The 19,280-nt window shown below is 44.6% G+C and overlaps 2 protein-coding genes across 2 annotated transcripts in view; one reads left to right on the forward strand and one right to left on the reverse strand.

The window, feature by feature from the left end:
* Window positions 1-11,228: 11,228 nt before the first annotated feature.
* Window positions 11,229-18,445, reverse strand: CCDC105 (coiled-coil domain containing 105). Its single transcript, XM_025457834.3, has 7 exons — window positions 17,876-18,445; window positions 16,366-16,470; window positions 13,124-13,322; window positions 12,597-12,763; window positions 12,376-12,471; window positions 12,174-12,287; window positions 11,229-11,602 (listed from the first exon to the last, which is right to left on the reverse strand). The coding sequence occupies exons 1-7, from the start codon at window positions 18,443-18,445 to the stop codon at window positions 11,354-11,356; spliced, it is 1,500 nt and encodes a 499-aa protein (XP_025313619.3). The 3' UTR covers window positions 11,229-11,353.
* Window positions 11,377-19,280, forward strand: part of SLC1A6 (solute carrier family 1 member 6) — a 44,204-nt gene continuing 36,300 nt past the window's right edge. The window contains exon 1 of the mRNA XM_049098343.1: window positions 11,377-11,522. The gene's annotated coding sequence lies outside the window, so the exon portion shown is untranslated. The remainder of the gene's footprint in view (window positions 11,523-19,280) is intronic.

Raw genomic sequence — 19,280 nt, forward strand, 5'->3', positions numbered from 1 at the left:
GTGCACATGTGTAAAGGGGTGCAGGAGAAAGGATGCAAATAAGTGGGCAATCTTCACTTTATAGCAAGCAGATAATTGAGCAGGAGTCACAACAGCATAATGGCAAAAGACACAGGTTTCAGAATCAGTCTGTCTGGGTTGGAGCCTGACATAGTGACTTAAATAATATAATCTCTTGGAGGCTCAGTTTCCATGTCTGTGAAGAAGAGGCAGTAACATTCATCTTGCTTGAATGTTGTAAGGAGTTTATATATTCAAGCACTTAAAAAAGTGTCTGTTATTTAGAAAATACCCGATTTTACTTCCTGAATACCTCTTATATTCACCTCTTTGTCTCCAACGTCAGTTCTAGTTGAGATGGCCAATATCCACAACCTAGACAGTGGCTACAGATACCTAACAGATTTCCACTAGCTGATGTGAGACCTGGACAAGACCCTGACACACCCTGGGATACCTGCCTCTTCACTGCACATGAGGAGATTGGCTCTATTCAGCCAGTTGATGTTTTGGAAGCTTCATGGTGTGTGCACTGTATGTGTTTTTCATAATGAGGGTGGAGCATAGAAAAGGGGAAGGAGGTGGCCACAAATTGATACTATCAATGGGCTGAGTCACGTTTGCTGGGAAGAGACCTGGTTCACACTGCTGTGGGATGCAATGACTTAATAGCAATTAATGATGGCTATAAGTTGTGCTATTAATGAGGCACAAGATGCAGATAAAAGAATAATTATAATGTATTACTGCTGTGAACAAGCAAAATTGGCAATGGTGGTTACTCTTGCAGTGGAGAACACAAACAAGTTTTTGCGTTTAGAAATGAGTGAGGAAAGAGATGGGAATGAATGAGTGAGAGAGCATCCCGGCAAGTGTGTGGAAACTTACTGTTGGAAGAGGGATTATGATAGGATTGGCCACACAAAGCCATTTCTCACGGAGCTGAAGTCCTGATGTGGCCAGCTACATGTCAATTGATAAGACATCTTGAATCTCAAGGGAGAATCTATTGGTGAGCTATCAAGACCTTCTGAGGGCCTTTCTATTGCAAGTGGAAAATGTCTGTGTGAAATAAGGTCTTCCAAATGCTGGCCTTGTGAAAGTCTCCTGATTGTGGACAAGAGCCACTTCTCCTGGGGAGAGGCTTAATGGTGTTACACAGAAAGTGTTTTTTTTTTTTTTTTTTTTTTCTCCCACACCGGGGGCAGGGCATTTTTAGGTAGGACTTCCTTATTTCCTTTTTTCCCTCCCTCCCTTCCTTCTCTCCTTCCTGCTACATTTATTAACTGCCTACTATGTCTCAGGCATGGTGAATATAATGGAGAAAAGTTAGATATGGTCCATACTGTCCTGGACTTTACATTTACTTAGTGGAGAGTGGAGACAGTCATTAACAGGTGTCTCCCACTCTCCCAAAGCAGAGCACTCCTCTGAAACGTTTCTTGAGCTCAAATGCCATAAAATGAAGATGCAATTACTATTAATTCATATAGAAAAGGCTTTGAGCATTCTCAGAACCCCAAAAATAACCTCTCTTAAGCTTTTCTGACACCTTACGACAGGTCTCGCTAATGGATGCACAAAATAAATTGAGATAAAGCCCAGATGCTCATAGACACGGTTCAAAGGTCCGGCGGCTTGATGCAGAGATGCTGAGAGCAGTCACCAGGGAAGGAGCTAAGTGGGGATACTCTCACCACTCGGTGCGTGTGGTGCCTCTGTAACGGCTCCCTGCAAAACAAATGCTGAATGCTTTCACTTTTTGTCTTTTTCTCGTAAAAGCAGAAATCATCTTCAAATTTCTCTTAATTATCAGAAACAGGTACTGATGTAGATCTTTCCTAAAAGTGAGGTGGTATAACGTGAGCTTTTGAAAAGTGGGGGATACCTGTAAAACAATCACACTAATGAATATATGATTCATTAAGATAAGTGTGTGGAAGGAGAGAAGTATGATTCGAGGAGAACTCGAGACCAGCCAAGACTACTGAGGAATCTGGGAAGGCTTCCCCGATGAAGGGACATGCTTGAGCGGGTGTCTTCTGGATAGAGGTGTGAAGTCAAGTTGGGGGAGTGAGAAAAAATGGCTCAGGTAGAGAGAATCAATGAGAACAAAAGGCACTGGGCTGGCGGAGAAGCCACAGGAGAGGAATGAAGGAGGAATGGTCCAAGATGGGAATGGATCCAGAGGCAGGGCCTGGTCCTGCAGACTCCTATCCTAAAGCATACATTTTCCTTCAAATTAAATGGAAAAAGATGCCCACCCTGACCTCTAGTTCTTGCAAGTGGCAGGACTCAGAGATATATACAACTCCAAGATTACTCAAAGCAAACCCAGAGAAGCCTTTCCCCAATTCATGAGGCATTATATCAGGCACTTTGTAAGTATCCTGGAGGGAGGGAACCTCTTTAGAAATCTGTTGATAAATATTGGGTACTCAGGATTGCTGATCCTGACAGTACTTGAGCACTCAAGTATGCTGATAGATTGCAGAATTTTCCATCAGTGTTAATGAGATTACTTTTTTAAATTTAAATTTTAGTTAGTTAACATACATTGCAATATTGGTTTCTGGAGTAGAATTCAGTGAATCATCACTTACATACAACATCCAGTGGTCATCATAATAAGTGCCCTCCTAATACCCATCACCCATCTAGCCTACCCCCTGCCCACTTCCTCTCAAGTAACCCTCAGTTTGTTCCCTATTGTTAAGAGTCTCTTGTGGTTTGTTTCCATCTCTCCTTTTTTTTCTTTCCCTCTTTCCATATGTTCATCTGTTTTCTTTCCTAAATTCCACATATGAATGAGACCATGTGATATTTGTCTTTCTCTGACTGACTTAATTCACTGAGCATAATACCCTCTAGTTCCATCTAGTTGTTGCAACTAGCAGATTTCATTCATTTTTAAGGCTTTTATTCATTTATTCATGAGAGACACAGAAGCATAGGCAGAGACATATGCAGAGGGAGAAGCAGGTTCCTTGCAGGAAGGCTGATGCAGGACTTGATCCCAGGACTCTGGGATCACAACCTGAGCTAAAGGCAGATGCTCAACCCTTGAGCCGCCTAGGCGTCCCAAGATTTCATTCTTTTTGATGGCTGAGTAATATTCCATTGTATTTATGTATTACATCTTCTTTATCCATTCATCAGTTGATGGACATTTGGGCTCTTTCCATAGTTTGGCTATTGTTGATAAGGATGCCCTAAACATCAGGGAGCTTGTATCCCCTCTAATCTGTATTTTTGTATCCTTTGGATAAGTACCTAGTAGTACGAATGCTGGATCATAGGGTAGTTCTATCTTTAACTTTTTGAGGAGCCTCCACACTGTTTTCCAGATTGGCTGCACCAGTATGCATTCCCACCAGCAGCGTAAGAGGGGTCCCCTTTATCCACATCCTCTGACACCTTTTGTTTCTTGTGTTGTTAATTTTAGCTGCTCATGAGATTCTTCATGGAAGAAAGGGACTTTCCAACAGAGACCATGTGAGGAGAACAATAAGGCATATGCAGAAGAAGAGGAAGGCCCCAGACTAAATTTGTACAAGGGACGAGGCATCTGGACCACATTCAAATCAGAATCTCATCTGACACATTGGGTCCCCAGCCCCCTCTCCAGCCTCATCGACCACCATCCTAAAAATATTTTTCAGCTTCCCAGATGTACCATTTTCTAACTCCCTCCTTCCCTCCCTTCCTCCTTTCTCCTCTCTCTCTCTCCCTCTCTCATAAAATGCCAGATCTTTGTTGGTAGACTTATCCCCAAATCTATTTTTTTTTGATATGTAATATGATGTTAATTCCAGGTTACCACATAGTGGTTTGATATTTTTATATATTACAAAATGATCACTATGATAGATTTAGTTAACCATCTGTCACTACACAGTTATTATTTTCCTATATTTCCTACACTATCTCCTTGGGACTTATTTTATAACTGGAAGTTTGCACCACTTAATCCCCTTCATATATTTCACCTCTCTCCCTCATCCCTCTCCCTACTGCCAATTACCACTTTGTTCTCTGCATTTAGGAGTCTGTTACTATTTTGTTTTGTTTTTTTAGATTCCACATATAAGTGAAATCATACTGTGTTTGTCTTTCTCTGATTAATACCCTCTGGGTTCATGCATAATATCACAAATAGCAAGACTTCATTCTTTTTTATGGCTAAGTAATATTCCTTTCTGTGTGTATTTATATATATGTTTTATATATGTTATATATAACATATATGTTTTATTATATTTTATATATATATATGTTTTGTTATATTTATATATATGTAAAACATATTTTCTTTATCTGCTCATCTACTGACAGACACTTAGGTTGCTTCCATATCTTGGCCATTGTAAATACTGTTGCAATGAATGTAGGGGCTCATGTATCTTTTTTAATTAGTGTTTTAATTTTCTTCAGATAAATACCCAGAAGTGGAATTGCTGGGTTGTATGGTAATCCCATTTTTATTTTTTGAGGAACCTCCATACTATTCTCCATAGTGGCTGCACCAGATTATATTCCCATCAACAGTACATGAGGATTCCCCTTTCTTGACATCTTTGCCAACACTTGCTATTTCATATGTTTTCGTTCTTGCCCCAGGACTGTTCATTTTTTTCTGGAACATTCTTTCCCATTCTTCTTTTTAAAACATGACTTATTCTTGTTCATTTTTCAGGTGACAGCTTTAATGTCAGCTTCTTTAGGGCAATCTTTCCTGACCTGCCTTCTCTCTTACAGTTAAGGTCTTCCTAGTTTTATGTACACATCACACCTTGTTCTACTTTTTTTTTTTTTAAAGATAGAGAGCAAGGTTGAGTGGTTGGGGAGGGACAGAGGAAGAGGGAGAGAGAGAGAATCTCAAGCAGGCTTCACACTCAGTGTGACATGGGGCTTGATCTCATGAGCCAAAATCAAGAGTCAGCTATCACCCAGGTGCCCTGTTCTACTCCTTTATGACACTTAAATTACTCAGGTCAAAATTTGTCTTTTTTATGGAGTGCTCACTGTGTGCCAGGCACTCTCCTGAGCACTTTATATCATTTTATTGAATTCTCATAAGCCTGTGAAGTAAGAACTGTTACTATGAACAGTTTTGTATGTTGGAGAAACTGAGGCATGGAGAGGTTAAATAAGTTGGCCAAGGTTTCTCAGTGAATACTTGGCTTCCCTAGGGTTTGAACTGATATCTGACTCCAGTGTCTACGTTCTTTACTACTTTTTGCAGTATAAAAGGAAGCGACTTCTTTTCTTTTCTTTTTTTTAAATATTTTATTTATTTAGTCATGAGAGAGAGAGAGAGAGGCAGAGACACAGGCAGAGGGAGAAGCAGGCTCCATGCAGGGAGCACAATGTGGGACTCGATCCCAGGACTCCAGGATCACACCCTGGGCCAAAGGCAGGCGCTAAACCACTGAGCTACCCAGGGATCCCCAAGGAAGCAACTTCTCAGGGTAAGATGGGTCTGCCATTTCTAGGCCACCTGACACTCAGAGCTTACCCCAGAAAACAGGGATCATTAAGTCTCATGCTAGTTTTCACCAAATAAAGATATGATGATTTGCAGGGACATGTAAGAGTCGAGGTGGTAAGCAACTTGGGGAGGTGGGAGGAGATAGCAGCTCAGTGGTAGATAGAAAAAAGAGACATAGGGGGCCCTGGACTTCTCATTCTAGCACAAAGTAGGAACCAAAAGGTATTATATATATATTTTAAAAATATATAGTGTGGCTGTTATAACTGGTTTAAGAAATAAAAGTTCATTTTTTTTCACATAAAAATAGAAATAGATGGTTCAGAGCTGGAACAGAAACTCAGCAGCCAGGGAGCTACACTCTTTTTGTTGCTAGGTTTCCCTCAATATGCAGCTTTCATTTAGTGGACCCAAATGGCTGTTCCAGCTCCCATCATCACATCCTACATTCCAGTTTCCAGGAAAAAGGAAAAGGGGAAGGGGAGAGAATATTCCTTTTCTTTAAGGGAAGGAGGGATAATACATATATCATTTCTACTTACATTTCATTAGCCAAAATATTGTTTACCTTGCTACTCTGTTATACTGGACTTATTTTATCTTTCTTTAAAGATTTTACTTATTTGAGACAGAGAGAGAGAGAGAATGCACAAGTAGGGGGAGTGGGAGAGGGAGAAGCAGGCTCCCAGCTGAGCAGAGAGCCTGACATGCGACTTGATCCCAGGACCCTGGGATCATGACAGGAACTGAAGGCAGATGCCTAACTGACTGAGCCACCCAGGTGCTCTGGGTTTATGTGTTTTAAAAATCTTATCTATATCATAACAAAAACAGAATTTAGTACCAGGAGATTGCAAAATTTTGTACCAGAACTGCAAATATATGACATTGGCTTAGTGTAGAGATTTTCAATCAGGGATGATTCAGCAATTCTACTCCTTTCCCCCAGGACATTTGGCAAAGTCTGGAAACATTTTAGGTTGTCTTGAGTTGATGGGAGATATTATTGGCATCTACTGAGCCAAGGATGCTGCTACATATCCTATAACACACAGGGCAGCCCTGTAATGCACAGAAGGATCAGGCCCCAAATGTCAACAGTGCCACAAGTGAGAAAATCTGGCTTAGCAGGAAGTGGTAGGACACATGGACACGTGCTGGAAAAGTTGGTAGCTCATGTTTTGCTATGTTAAAACTTGATAAGATTGTTGATTACAACATGGGCAGAACCTGTAGCTCTAGAGGAAATGGTTTAAAAAATTTTGAATTTTGGAGTGTGTTTACTGCTTCCTGCTGTTGTCAGCACAGTCCTGTAAAAACAAGAGACGGACTCAGAATGGTCAGCCAGTGTGTAAACAGAAAAAGGAAAACATGTGCTGAGTGAAAGAAGTTAGACACAGGAGGTCTCATATTGTATGATATCTTTTACATGAAATGTCCAGAATAGGCAAAGACAAGAAGTAGATTAGTGGTTATGGTCAGGGGCTGGGGGAGGTGGATGAGGAGTGACTGTTTAATGGGCATGGAGTTTTATGTTGGGGTGGTAAAGTGTTTTGGAGCTAGATAGTGGTGATTGTTGCCAACATTGGGGATGTAAGATAGAAAGCTCTCCTGAAGGAGAGTTTCATGAAAGAGAGAAAGAGAGAGATGTCATCTGGAATTTTTAAGCATATTAAGTATATTTGGATGAACTTGTGGCTATGGTTATTTATCACAGATGGAACTGACCAGAAATCAATAGACTGAAAGGCTACTCACATTTTGGAAAAAATCTATTATTGAAAAAATTACAAGCATGGCTTCTGTTAAAAAGAAAGCCTGTGATTGTTCCAACCCCGAAACATCTCTGGCTCTAAGTTGATACTGGCAGGAAGTAAACTTTGAAATCTGCATGCTCCTTCCTCAAGGTTCCATTTCTTATGTCCACCTAAAATATATTTTTAGAGAAAAATGAACAAGGAAGACCTTTGCTGAGGCAAAGCGAGAAATCATGGAGGACAGTGGACAAATAAATTTCTCCAAAAGAAAAGAATGAAGTGGGAAAGTGAAACTTTCAATCTATCCTTAGCTTATCCAAATTTCCATCATGGCTAAATACATGCATCATGTCATAGTCCAAAAAACACCTTGCATCCTGAGAAAACCACTCCAAAATTGCACCTTGTCTTTTCCTAAGTTTTTCAGTAGTTTTGCTTAACAATCCTCAAATGGATTAAATTTTGGGCCCTGTGGTAGGCAGCTTCTGACATTACTGGCAAAAGTTTCCACCTCCTGGTATATACTTCCTTGTGTAACCTACTCACCTTCAGTGTAGGCTGGACCAAGTGACATGTTTTAATGAGTAGAATATGACAAAAGTGATGGGATGTCACTTCTGAGATCAGGTTGCGAAAGGACTGTGACTTTTGCTGTCTTTGACTTGTCTCATTTGTCTTATTTTTCACACTATGACGATATGAGTTGCCATGTTGGAAAGGCCCATGTGGCCAAGAGCCTGTGAGGAACTGAATCTGCCATAACTTGGTGAGTAAGTCTGGAAGCAGAGCCTCTCTCAGTAGAGCTTTCAGATGAAACCAGAACCCCAGGTTACATCTTGCCTTCAGCTTTGTGAGAGACCCTATAACAGAAGACTGAGGAATAATGTTATTTCAAGCCACTGAGTTTTGGGATAATTTGCTACATAGCAGTAGATAACTAATACAACCATACGTTGCTGACTCCTTAAAAGAAAACAATGTACTCTTGAAATTTTTGCAATGCTGATCCCTACAAACAACCATAATTAAAAACCTACTTCAGGATGCCTTGGTGGCTCAGCAGTTGAGCATCTGCCTTCAGCTCAGGGCGTGATTCCAGAGTCCTGGGATCAAGTCCCACATCGGGCTCCCTGCATGGGGTCTGCTTCTCCCTCTGCCTATGTCTCTGCCCCTCTCTCTGTGTCTCTCATGAAAAAAAATAAAAGAAACACTATTCCCCCCCCCCCACCAATTAGAATATTGAACAGAATAACCTTACTTTTGTGGGGTTAGTTTTAAAATTATATATCAAATATTGGTTCTGAGAGTTGGTTCTCTGAAGGTGAGACTCTCTTGTATGTTAAAAAAATTCTCAGCTCTCAAATTTATTCCTGAGTTTTTCTTTTTACCATTAAAAACTGAGATAAAATTGACATATAACTCATGTAAGTTTAAGGGGTACAACATATTGATTTGATACATTTGCATTGCAATGTGATTGGCTAACCAACTCACATTGGCTAACCACTGTCACATTACCAAGTTATCATTTCTTCTAGGGGTGGAACAGTGAAGATCTTTTCTCTTAGCAAGTTTGATTTTATAATATAGCTTTGTTGTCTGTCATTACTGTACTGTGTATTAGATCTCCGAGCCTGATTTATCCAAGAATTGTATGTGCCCTTAAACAAAATTCTTAATTTTCTTGAACAAAAGGAACTTACTCTATTCCCAGAGAAAGAATCTTTAATATTCTGCACAGAAGGATTTGTCCTTTGCTAATGACCATGGGCTGCTCTGTGTCAACTCTTTCCCCTCCATTTACTAATGAGGGTCTTAAATCCTCACTCTCCTATTTGAATCCCATCATTGCTTATTTGATGTGTATGGGGGAGATAATTTACTGTTTGGTTTGCTGACTACAAGGCCATGGAATCTCTACATTTGGACCTAATGGAGAAAACTGAGCATCACCCAGAGGTCCTGGAGTATGATGGGACTTTGGGATGTCACCCTACATGGAAAGAAGGATGGATGAAATAACTACTCTCAAATGTTGTATTTCCTTCCATGATCTGCAAGAATTTTTGACTTCACAAACCCAAAGAAGCAGAGAGTAGAATGGCAGTTGCTAGGGGCTGGGAAGACAGGACATGGAAGAGATGTTGATCAAAGGATACAAGCTTTTACTTATGCAAGATGAATAAGTTCTGGATATTTTGTGCACAGTATGGTGACCATAAATAACAATACTATATACTGGAAATTTTCAAAGAAGGTATATCTTAAGTGTTCTCACCACATACAAAAAAAAAAAGAAGAAAATTGGTAACTAAGTGTGGGGTGATGGATATATTAGATTGATCATGATGATCATTTCATCACACATATGTATATCAAACATTAAGTGGTACTTGTTGAACATATACAATTTTTATTTGTCGATCATACCTCAATAAAGCTGTTAAATTTTTTTTGACTTTGAAGATGATTCTGAGAAGCACTTAATTTAGTCCACAGTTTCTCAACCTTAACACAATTGACTATTTTCAGTCAAGTAATTCTTTGTTATAGCGGGGGTTGCCTTGGACACTGCAGGACACTTAGCATCCCCTACCCCTTGCCCTTAGTTGTGACAACCAAAAATGCCTCCAGACATTGCCAAATGTCCCTGGTTGGGGGCAGAATTACTTCTGATTGAGAAACTGTTTTCATCCAACCTCTTTTGGATAAAAACTACTGTTTCAGTTACTTTTTTTTTTTTTAGGGATGAAATATTTTTTGTTTCAAGTTTTAATTCTCATGAATTTAAATTCTAGTGTAATATTGGTTTCAGGAGGAGAAATTAATGATTCATCACTTACATACAACACCCAATGTTCATCATAACAAGTGTAATCCCTGACACGATAATATGATGACACCCACTTTATGGTGTCACTGAGAGGCTTACTGGGTGCCCATGATGTGACCTGGGGCAGTAACTGAAATATCAGCTTGGAGGCAAGAGAGGGGATTATGCAATCGCTGTTGTGGAATACTGGGTGAGCAGAGTGACAAGCTGGGGCTGTATCAGCAAAAATGAGGGTGGCAGATTGCAATCCAGAGTGTAAGACATTGTATGCAAAAGAAGTATCTGCATCTCTATGCAAGGTTTTGGGGCTTGATGGATCTTTGTCCAAAGATGCAGGGGAAGGGACAATTCCCAGCCCCAGGAAGGATCTGCAAGAGACTCAAAAGTCAACAGGGTGGTGGCAGCTCTGTGCCCTAAAGGATATATGGACTGCACCTAAGGGGTTCTTTTTTTGTCATTGGCTTCAACCAATAGAGAACACTGGTCAATGGAGAGAGCTGGGTAGGGGCATGAATTCCTCTAGCATCCACAGGGCAGCACTGCAAGGCTGGCTGCTTTTGATTACCTTGTCCCTTCAGATTTAGGAGTGGCAAAGGTGGCTCTCCACAATTACCAGCACCTTGGTACTGTGCTTTCCATTGAGGATTTTCTCTATCCTGCTTACACCTTTGCAAATACAGTTGATTCTCATTATATTTGTAGTAGTTATGTTCCATAACTCTGTGTGTGTGTGTGTTTGTGTGTTTGTGTAGTGTTAATAATGGCAACCAGTGGGGGGAACCTGCGTTCATTTAAGAGAACAGAGGGGAGCTTCAAGTTTTGCCCAGAGTGTAGACTTTAGAGCAGGGATTAAAATTTTAGCTCTTCTGCTTACTAGCTGTGTAACATTGGGCGGCCACCATTCTACAGGCCTTACACATTATCCTTATGCCAAGCCTTTGAGCGCTGTAATCCTTTCCATTTTATAGGTGAAAGCACTGAGGCTAGAGAGGAACAACGACTTGCCCAAGGCTACACAGTTGAAATTGGGGAGCTGGCATTTGAATCTCAGAAATCTGGTGCCCAGATCCAGCCTGTTAACTCCCAGGATACAGTGCCCATAACGTGTTGTAGGGTAAGTGACTGATATACAGTAGGAGCCTAATAATGGCAATCATTGTCATTTTTAATTATAGTTCTGCTAGAGGATGCTTAAAGGGAGGGTAGGTCAGGCGAGAGGGAGGGCCACTGAGCTGTGAGTGGGCGGGATGGCCGGGGCAGGGGGAGAGGCTGTCATTTCGCTGCAGCATCCGACTCGACGCGCGGAGGCGTGCGCGGATCCCAGTCGTTGACCAGACGCTGCGCCTGCTCGTAGCACACGTGCGGGTGCCGCTGGCGGAGGCGCAGGCGCACCACATTGTAGTCCACTTCATACCCGGTCTTCTTGCAGTTGAGGCTCCCGGTGAGGTTCTTGTGCGTGGCGAGCAGCTCCTTCAGGTTTTTTTCCACGTGCGAGATGTGGCGCTGCAGCTTGTCAGTACCCTGGGGAGGAAGCGGGACCGTGCTGGGGGCCGGGCACTGTCTGGGGTGGACTACCGCGCCGGGGCCAGGTGTGCGTGTGAAAGGAGCACACCTTTAAGAAAGGGCAGGCCTCAGAAGGGGAGGGGCACACCCGGGCCACGTGTGCTGGCGGAAGATCCCCCCCCCCCATCCTCCCCCTTCCCGGGAAGGAGCACAGGAGAGGGGGGACTCGCAGAGATTGGGGGCAACGTTCTCCGGCCAGAGGCGCTTTGTAGACAAGCCCGCGACAGGGCGGGGCCGAGGGGCGGGGCGGGAGGCGGACGCACCTGGAGACCCGCAGGGCTGACCTGGGATGTGGGGTGCATCTGCGCAAGGAGTGCTGGGAGGAGCTAGGCTGAATGAGGGCGGTATCAAGATGGAGTGAGGCGGGCACTTTTTTGATAGAGGTGTGGGTATCAGAGGGCCTCCTCCAGGGCGGCGGTGGGAGGACCGGCGGACCTGGGTCAGGTGTGCTTGAGGAAGCGGTGTTACCATGATGAGGCTGTGCCTAGAGACGGCGGGGAGGCGCGGAAGGGGCCAGGTGGGAACATACCTGAGCGAGGCGCGAGGCTTCGGGCAGCTGGGTGCCCACGTGTCTCTGGTACACCCGAACCAGAGGTCTATCCAGTTTCTCTCGAGTCTCCAGGTGACTTTTTGACAGAGGACCCTGGCAGAGTGTGGTATGCGGAACAGTGAGGCTCAGGCTAGGCGAGCAAGCCCGGCCCCACCCCCGCACACTCTTGTACAAAGCACACCTTGATGAGGCCCCGAGTGATGTACATTTCCTGGTTGAATTTCGTGCACCGATGGATAGTTCCCCTCATGAGTCCTAAGGTCATATTCATTCTTTCCTGGGTGAGTGAGAGCACAGAGGGACCACGCTGGCTTCCTGGCTTCTCTCTGCCCCGTGTCCCCCTCTCTGTCCTCTGCAGTCCACCCTAGCCTCGCGCCGCCAACTAGCAGTCGCCGCACCCACCTTCAGCTCCAAGGTCTCACGCATCTTCTGCGCCAGCGAGGCGCACACTCGATCGCTTATCAGTTGTTGTTGCTCCTGGATGGCCTCCTCGTTCTTTGCCATTTCTAGCAAGGTGTCCTTGGACTCCATCAGCAGTCGCTTGGCTTCGTACAGCGCCGTGGCGCACTCTGCGGGCAGGGAGGGGCATGCGTGGAGAGCCAAGACCTCCTTTTCCTGATCCTGGCTTTCTGAGTTCCCCTCTCTATCCTCAGGTTGTGTTGGGCCCTGGGCGAAGGGGTTTATGGAAGGATTTGGAGAAAGTCCAGAGGAGGGGCTGCTCATCTGAGATTGACTGAGGGAGTGCTCACTTGCAGGAGTGTGCAAGGGGAAGAGCTGATCAAAAACATGGTCCCAGGGGAGATGGGCTCTCAGCGCTCTCACTTGGTCTAGGGGCGCAATTCCCCAGGGAAGGCAGTGGCTGAGAAATAGAGGAGGATTGGGCACCCAAGGGTACCTATGATAGTGGGCTCCTTTCTGTGGGGGCTTACCTGGGGTATAGGTGCCCACAGGGTCGGGGGGTGGCGTTTTCTGGCCCTGAGTGCGGGGGGAAGGAACGCGGGACAGGTTCACCCAGGAGTGGCGGCCAGCCTGCTCCAGAACCTTATCCAGCGGCTGGTTCATTAGGTCCACAGCTTGGAGCCTGTCCTTACAGCAGAAGGCCAGAGTGTCACGACAGGAGGCCAGGGCCTGGAGGCAAGGTAGCAGAGAGAGGCAGAGAAAAAGGCAGAGTGTGAGTGGGGAGGTTCTCCCTTTTCAATTTCAGACTTTCTTGAAGGATTTTTCAGGACTCACCAGATTTAAAGGAATGTGACAGTGACCTGGGGGTGTGGTGGGGTGAGCTCAAGGAAGGTTCTGCACCACGGACAGTGGTGTGCCAGCTCCTAAATTTCCTCCCCCAACCCCATCCACCACCCCATCTGCCTCTTATTTGAGTGTCTTTATAATATGCACTCTGTGAGGGCAAGGCCATTTCTGTCCTCTTCACTACTTTGTTCCAATGCCAAGCAAGGTGCCCAGACACCAGGGCACTGGATTAGTATTTGTCAAATAGATGAGTCAAAAGCACACACAGGTTACCAGCTAACTTTAACCAGTCCCAGGGCTCTATCAAACTCAGCTGCTCTTTCACCTCCATTAGTGCCCTCATAAAGAAATCTTCATTGCAAGGGTTAAGGATATAGTGAGACCATCTTTGGCTGGAGCTGACAAAGACTGGGCACATATTACAGTGTAAAGAACTAGGCTCAAGACACTTGAACTGAATCTATAAGGTAGTTCTCCCATTTCCTGGTATATATCCAAAGAAGATCAGGATTTCAAAGAGATAGTTGCACTTCATGTTCATTTCAACATTATTCACAATAGCCAAGACATGGAAACAATAAAAATGTCTCTAGGCAGGTGAGTGTATAAAGAAAATATGATATATATACTATTGTAATATTAATGTGTTAATAATCAAAACATTGGGCAGCCTGGTGGCTTAGCGGTTTAGTGCCGCCTTCAGCCCAGGGCATGATCCTGGAGACCTGGGATTGTGTCCCACGTTGGGCTCCCTGCATGGAGCCTGCTTCTCCCTCTGCCTGTGTCTCTGCCTCTCTCTCTGTGTCTCTCATGAATAAATAAATAAAAATCTCAAAAAATAATCAAAACATTGATATAGTAATATATTATAAATAATTCTATAATAAATAATATATTATAATATGTAATATTTCATACAATATATTGTTAAACAATATCATATATAGAAATTACACATAATATGATTTAATATATAATTATTATATAACATATAATTATATTTTATATCATATAGAAGCTATAAAAATTTATAATAATAAATTATATAATTATAATGTAATATATAAAATATAATATAATTATAATATACTATTATATAAAATAATATAATTATATTATATAAAATATAATTATAATATGTATTAAAAAGATACTTAATGTAAATGTCCATTTATATTATACATGCTATATATTATTATATTACAACATATAGTATATTTTAGTATATATAGCATACATAATATAGTATATGTAGTATATAGCATATTGTTTTTTTTTTTTTTTAATTTTTTTTTATTTATTTATGATAGTCACACAGAGAGAGAGAGAGGCAGAGACACAGGCAGAGGGAGAAGCAGGCTCCATGCACCGGGAGCCCGACGTGGGATTCGATCCCAGGTCTCCAGGATCGCGCCCTGGGCCAAAGGCAGGCGCCAAACCGCTGCGCCACCCAGGGATCCCTATAGCATATTGTTATAGAATATATTAATATGTAATATAACATAATTGTTTATAATCTAATAATAGTAGAATTTATATTTATATTAATTATTATATAATTATATAGTATGTATATTAATAATATAATAGTATATGACATGTAATACATAATGTAATATGTATATAATAAAATATATACAATGGAATATTTAGCCTTAAAAAGGATACCTTGCCATTTGTGACAACATAGATGAGCCTTGAGGTTCATTATATATATGCTAAGTGAAATAAGCCAGATGCAGAAAGATCTCACTTGTATGTGGAATCTAAAATAGTCAAATTCGGAGTGCCTGGTTGGCTCAGTGGTTGAGGGTCTGGCTTTGGCTCAGGTCGCGATCCAAGGGTCCTGGAATCAGCGCCCTGCATCAGGCTTCCCACAGGGAGCCTGCTTCTCCCTCTGTGTCTCTGCCTTTCTTTGTGTCTCTCATGAATAAACAAAACCTTTCAAGAAAAAAATAAAATAGTCAAATTCATAGCGGCAGAGTGTAGAATGGTGGTTGCCAGTGCCTGAGGGGGAGGGAGAAATGGGGAGATGTTGGTCAAGGGGCACAAAGTTTTTGTTATGCAAAATGATTAAGTTCTGGAGATCTAATGTAGAACAGTGTGACTATGGATACCAATACTGTATTTTATAATTGAAATTTGCTAAGAGTTTGGATCTTAAGTGTTCTCACCACACACATCAAGCTAACTATGCGAGGTGATGGATATGTTAATTACCTTGATTATGGTGATTATTTCACAATTTACACATATGTCAAATCATCAAGTTGTGTTCAATATACATGATTTTAAATTGTCAATTATACCTCAATAAAAATGGAAAGCAAAAAGACGCCTGAGCTGAAACCACAGCCCTGCCCCTGGCTAACTCTGTGCTTTGGGTGAGTCTATATCTCTCTGAGCCTCAGTTTCCCCATTTCTAATAAGGGGATCCGTGTATGTATTTCACAGGAATGTTTTAAGAAATTAACTCAGTGGGGGCACCTGGGTGGCTTAGTCAGTTAAGTGTCTGCCTTTGGCTTAGGCCATGATCCCAGGGTCCTGGAATGGAGACCTACATCACATCCGGCTCCCTGCTCAGTGGGGAGCCTGCTTCTCTCCCTCTCCCTCTGCTGTTCCCCCTGCTTGTGCTCTCTGGCTCTCGCTCTCTGTTAAATAAATAAATAAAATCTTAAAAAAAAAGAAGTTAACTCAGTGACTGCATAGGGTTCAGCAGGGGTGTTCATTGTTATTTTGGGGTTCACTCCATCTGTCAAAGCCTCAGTTTCTCTACTGCACCAAATGGAAATATAGTGAGTGTCAGGGCAGAGTGGGTAGGGGTATGGGTTGAGGGATTACTGTGGCTACAGTCCCAAATGTCAGAGTGGTCTGCTCATTCAGATTCGCCTCCAGCCCTCCTCACTTGGCCCTAGGTGTTCCCAACCTTGAGCAGGGCCTCTGATTTTTCCATATCTTTTTCCATCTTCCTCTTCATGCTCTGTAGCTCCTCCCTCTCCCAGGTGAGCATGCTGTCAGCTTTGTCAGGGACCTAGAACAGAAGGAAAGAATCTCTCACACTTTCCAAAGGGGGCTGGAGGGAGATTTCTCCTTTCAGGGTAGTAGAGGTTTGCCAATTTCATAGACTCTAGGCTTGGAGAATGGAGTTGGGGGTGCTGTCACCCTTTGGGAATCTCACTCTGAGAAGGCTTTATTCTTTCAGAGGCTTTCACTTGGTGGGGGAGGCCTTACCCTTTAGAGAGTGGGGCTGGGGGCTTCTCCATTTTATAGGTAGGAGTCCAATGAGATGGGATGAAGTGACTTAACTTGGGGGAAGGCTGTTCTCATACCCTGGGCCTCGGGGGAGTTCACCTTCATTCATGATGGTCTTATCCTCACTCCTTGGCTATATAGGGATGATGAGGGGGTTGCCTTTTTGGGTTCTTACTATCTGGATTTCGGGGCTGGGCGTAAGAATTCCACCTGGTGTATGTATAGTGTGTGTATTGTAGTGTGTGTGTGTGCGTGTGCCTGTGTGTGTGTGTGTGTGTGTGTGTGTGTGTGTGTGATTTCTTCCTAGGGAGGCTAGAATGTTCCTCACTTTTGCAGTTGTGGTCTGCAGTTTCACTTTAGGGGAAGGATCTCACCAGGGCTGAGACTAGGGGTCTTATTCTTTTCTTTGACTGGGGACCTAGCTCTCAAGTGCAGTGGCTTGGAGTCTGAGGGTCTCAACTTGTTGGCAGGACCTGTTTCTTTCTCCTGAGAGGACGTCTGGGGAGGGGTTCACACTGTCTGAGACTATGGGGCAGGATTTGGGTTTAGTAAAACATTTTGAGGAGGGGCGCCTGGATGGCTCAGTTGGTTAAGTCCCACTCTTGATTTCAGCTCAGGTCATGATTTCAGGGTCCTGAGATTGAGCCCCGCATGGGGCTTTTCTGCTCGGTGCAGATTCTGCTTATCCCTCTCAGTTCCCCTGCTTGCTCTCTTTTTCTCAAGTAAATAAAGACTTTAAAAAACAAAACAAAACAAACTCACAAAAATTTTGAGGAGCGTTTCATGTATTGGGACCAGGACATCACCCACTTTCCGGGGAGGGGGGTTGGGTGTGTTTTCACTGGGGTCATTGAGGGTTTCCTGCCCATGGACAGGTCTCACTCTCTGGGCCTGGGGGCTGGGTGGGTGATTTCATACCTGGGCTGGGATCTGTGATTACTCTTTGGGAAGAGTTTCATCTAGTGTGATTCAGAGTCCCACCTTCTCTCCTTGGCTGGGGGACTGGAATAGCTTCTCTGGGGCAAGGGGGCTTGGGGATCCTGTCCCCTGGGCTCAGAAGGAGGGGGCGTCATCTTGTGCCCTCACTCTGTGGGGGCTGGGGCCTGGGGTGGAGGTGGGTGGTCTCTCTACCGTCCCGGAGCTGAGAGGCCTGGGTCTCCGCGAGGGTGGGGGGATGGTCCCACCTTCTCAGACTTGGGCCTGTAGCCCCGAAGCTTGCAGCTCTGCTGGTTAATGAGCAGGCCTTTGCGCACCTCGCTGAGCCTGCGGTCCGTAGCTTCCCGCTGGCGAAGCAGCAGCCGCAGCTGCCCATTGATCTGGTGCTGCGCGCGGCACAGGCGGGCGGCTGCGAGGCGGGCCCCTCGCGCGTGCGCGTGCACCACCTCTGCGGTCTGCAGGGCGCGAGCGTCGCGGTGCATGGGCAGCGGCAGGCGGGCGTGCCAGGCGGGGGGCTTCATCTTGCCTTTCCACAGCGTGACGCCCTCGCCCGGCGGCGGCTTCTCCACGGTGCTGCCGCCCTTGAGCATCTCCACGCGGAAGCGCCAGGGCAGGATGTAGGCAGCGCGGCAGAGGTGGCGCGCCACGTGCGGGTCCCTCACGCTGTCCTTGGGTTGCCACATGGTCACTGCCTCCTGCCCGCAGCGGTCGGTCAGGTGGTGCGCCTTCTGCGTCATGGCTTTGGCCACCTCGCGCCATGCGGGAGCCCCTACGCGCGTGTCCTGGCGGCGCTCCGCTGGGGGTATCAACACGGGCATGGTCCCGCGGGGTGGCCCGGGGCCCCCACGAGGAGGGGCAGGGACTCCCGAAGACGCGCCAACTCCTTCCTGGCTTGAGCAGTGAGTGCAAACGGAGTGCCCATCACCATGACGACGGTGGCAACGGCGCAGAGTTCCATGGGTGGGGGAGGGGAAAGGCTACAGAGAGGGTGCACCCTGTTAATGCTTTGGGACTTGGCCACGTTGGCTTGGAATTCTGGCTCCTTAAGAAGGCAACCTCATCTAGCACATCTCTCACTAATGCTCTTTTTTTTTTTTTTTAAGATTTTATTTATTATGAGAGACACAGAGAGAGGCAGAGAGACACAGGCAGAGGGAGGAGCAGGCTCCCTGCGGGGAGCCCGATGCGGGACTCGATCCCAGGACCCCGGGATCACGACCTGAGCGGAAGGCAGATGCTCAACCACTGAGCCACCCAGGCGCCCCTCACTATTGCTTCTTACCCCCAGCAAGACAGTCCTTCTTCCAGCTCTTGGGAGAGGCTAAGCTCTTTCCCGCCTCAGAGGCTCACAGTCACTGTTCCTTCTGGGTAGCATACTCCCTTCCAGTCCTTTCCATGGCTGGTTCTTCTCCAGTCTTCAGAACCCAGCTTAAATACCACTATGTCAAAAGACTCTTAGTACTATATCTAACTCCAACTCTTCTTTCCCATTACTCGGGATTTTTTTGTGCAAGACACAGAGACAGAAAAGATGGCCTCACAGTCAGAATCATACCCCTTGAATATAAAAAATAGTGAAAGGGAATAAAGGGGAAAGGAGAAAAAATGAGTGGGAAATATCAGAAAAGGAGACAGAACATGAAAGACTCCTAA

The sequence above is a fragment of the Canis lupus genome, chromosome 20 (assembly GCF_003254725.2).
Source record: "Canis lupus dingo isolate Sandy chromosome 20, ASM325472v2, whole genome shotgun sequence".
Lineage (NCBI taxonomy): Eukaryota > Metazoa > Chordata > Mammalia > Carnivora > Canidae > Canis > Canis lupus.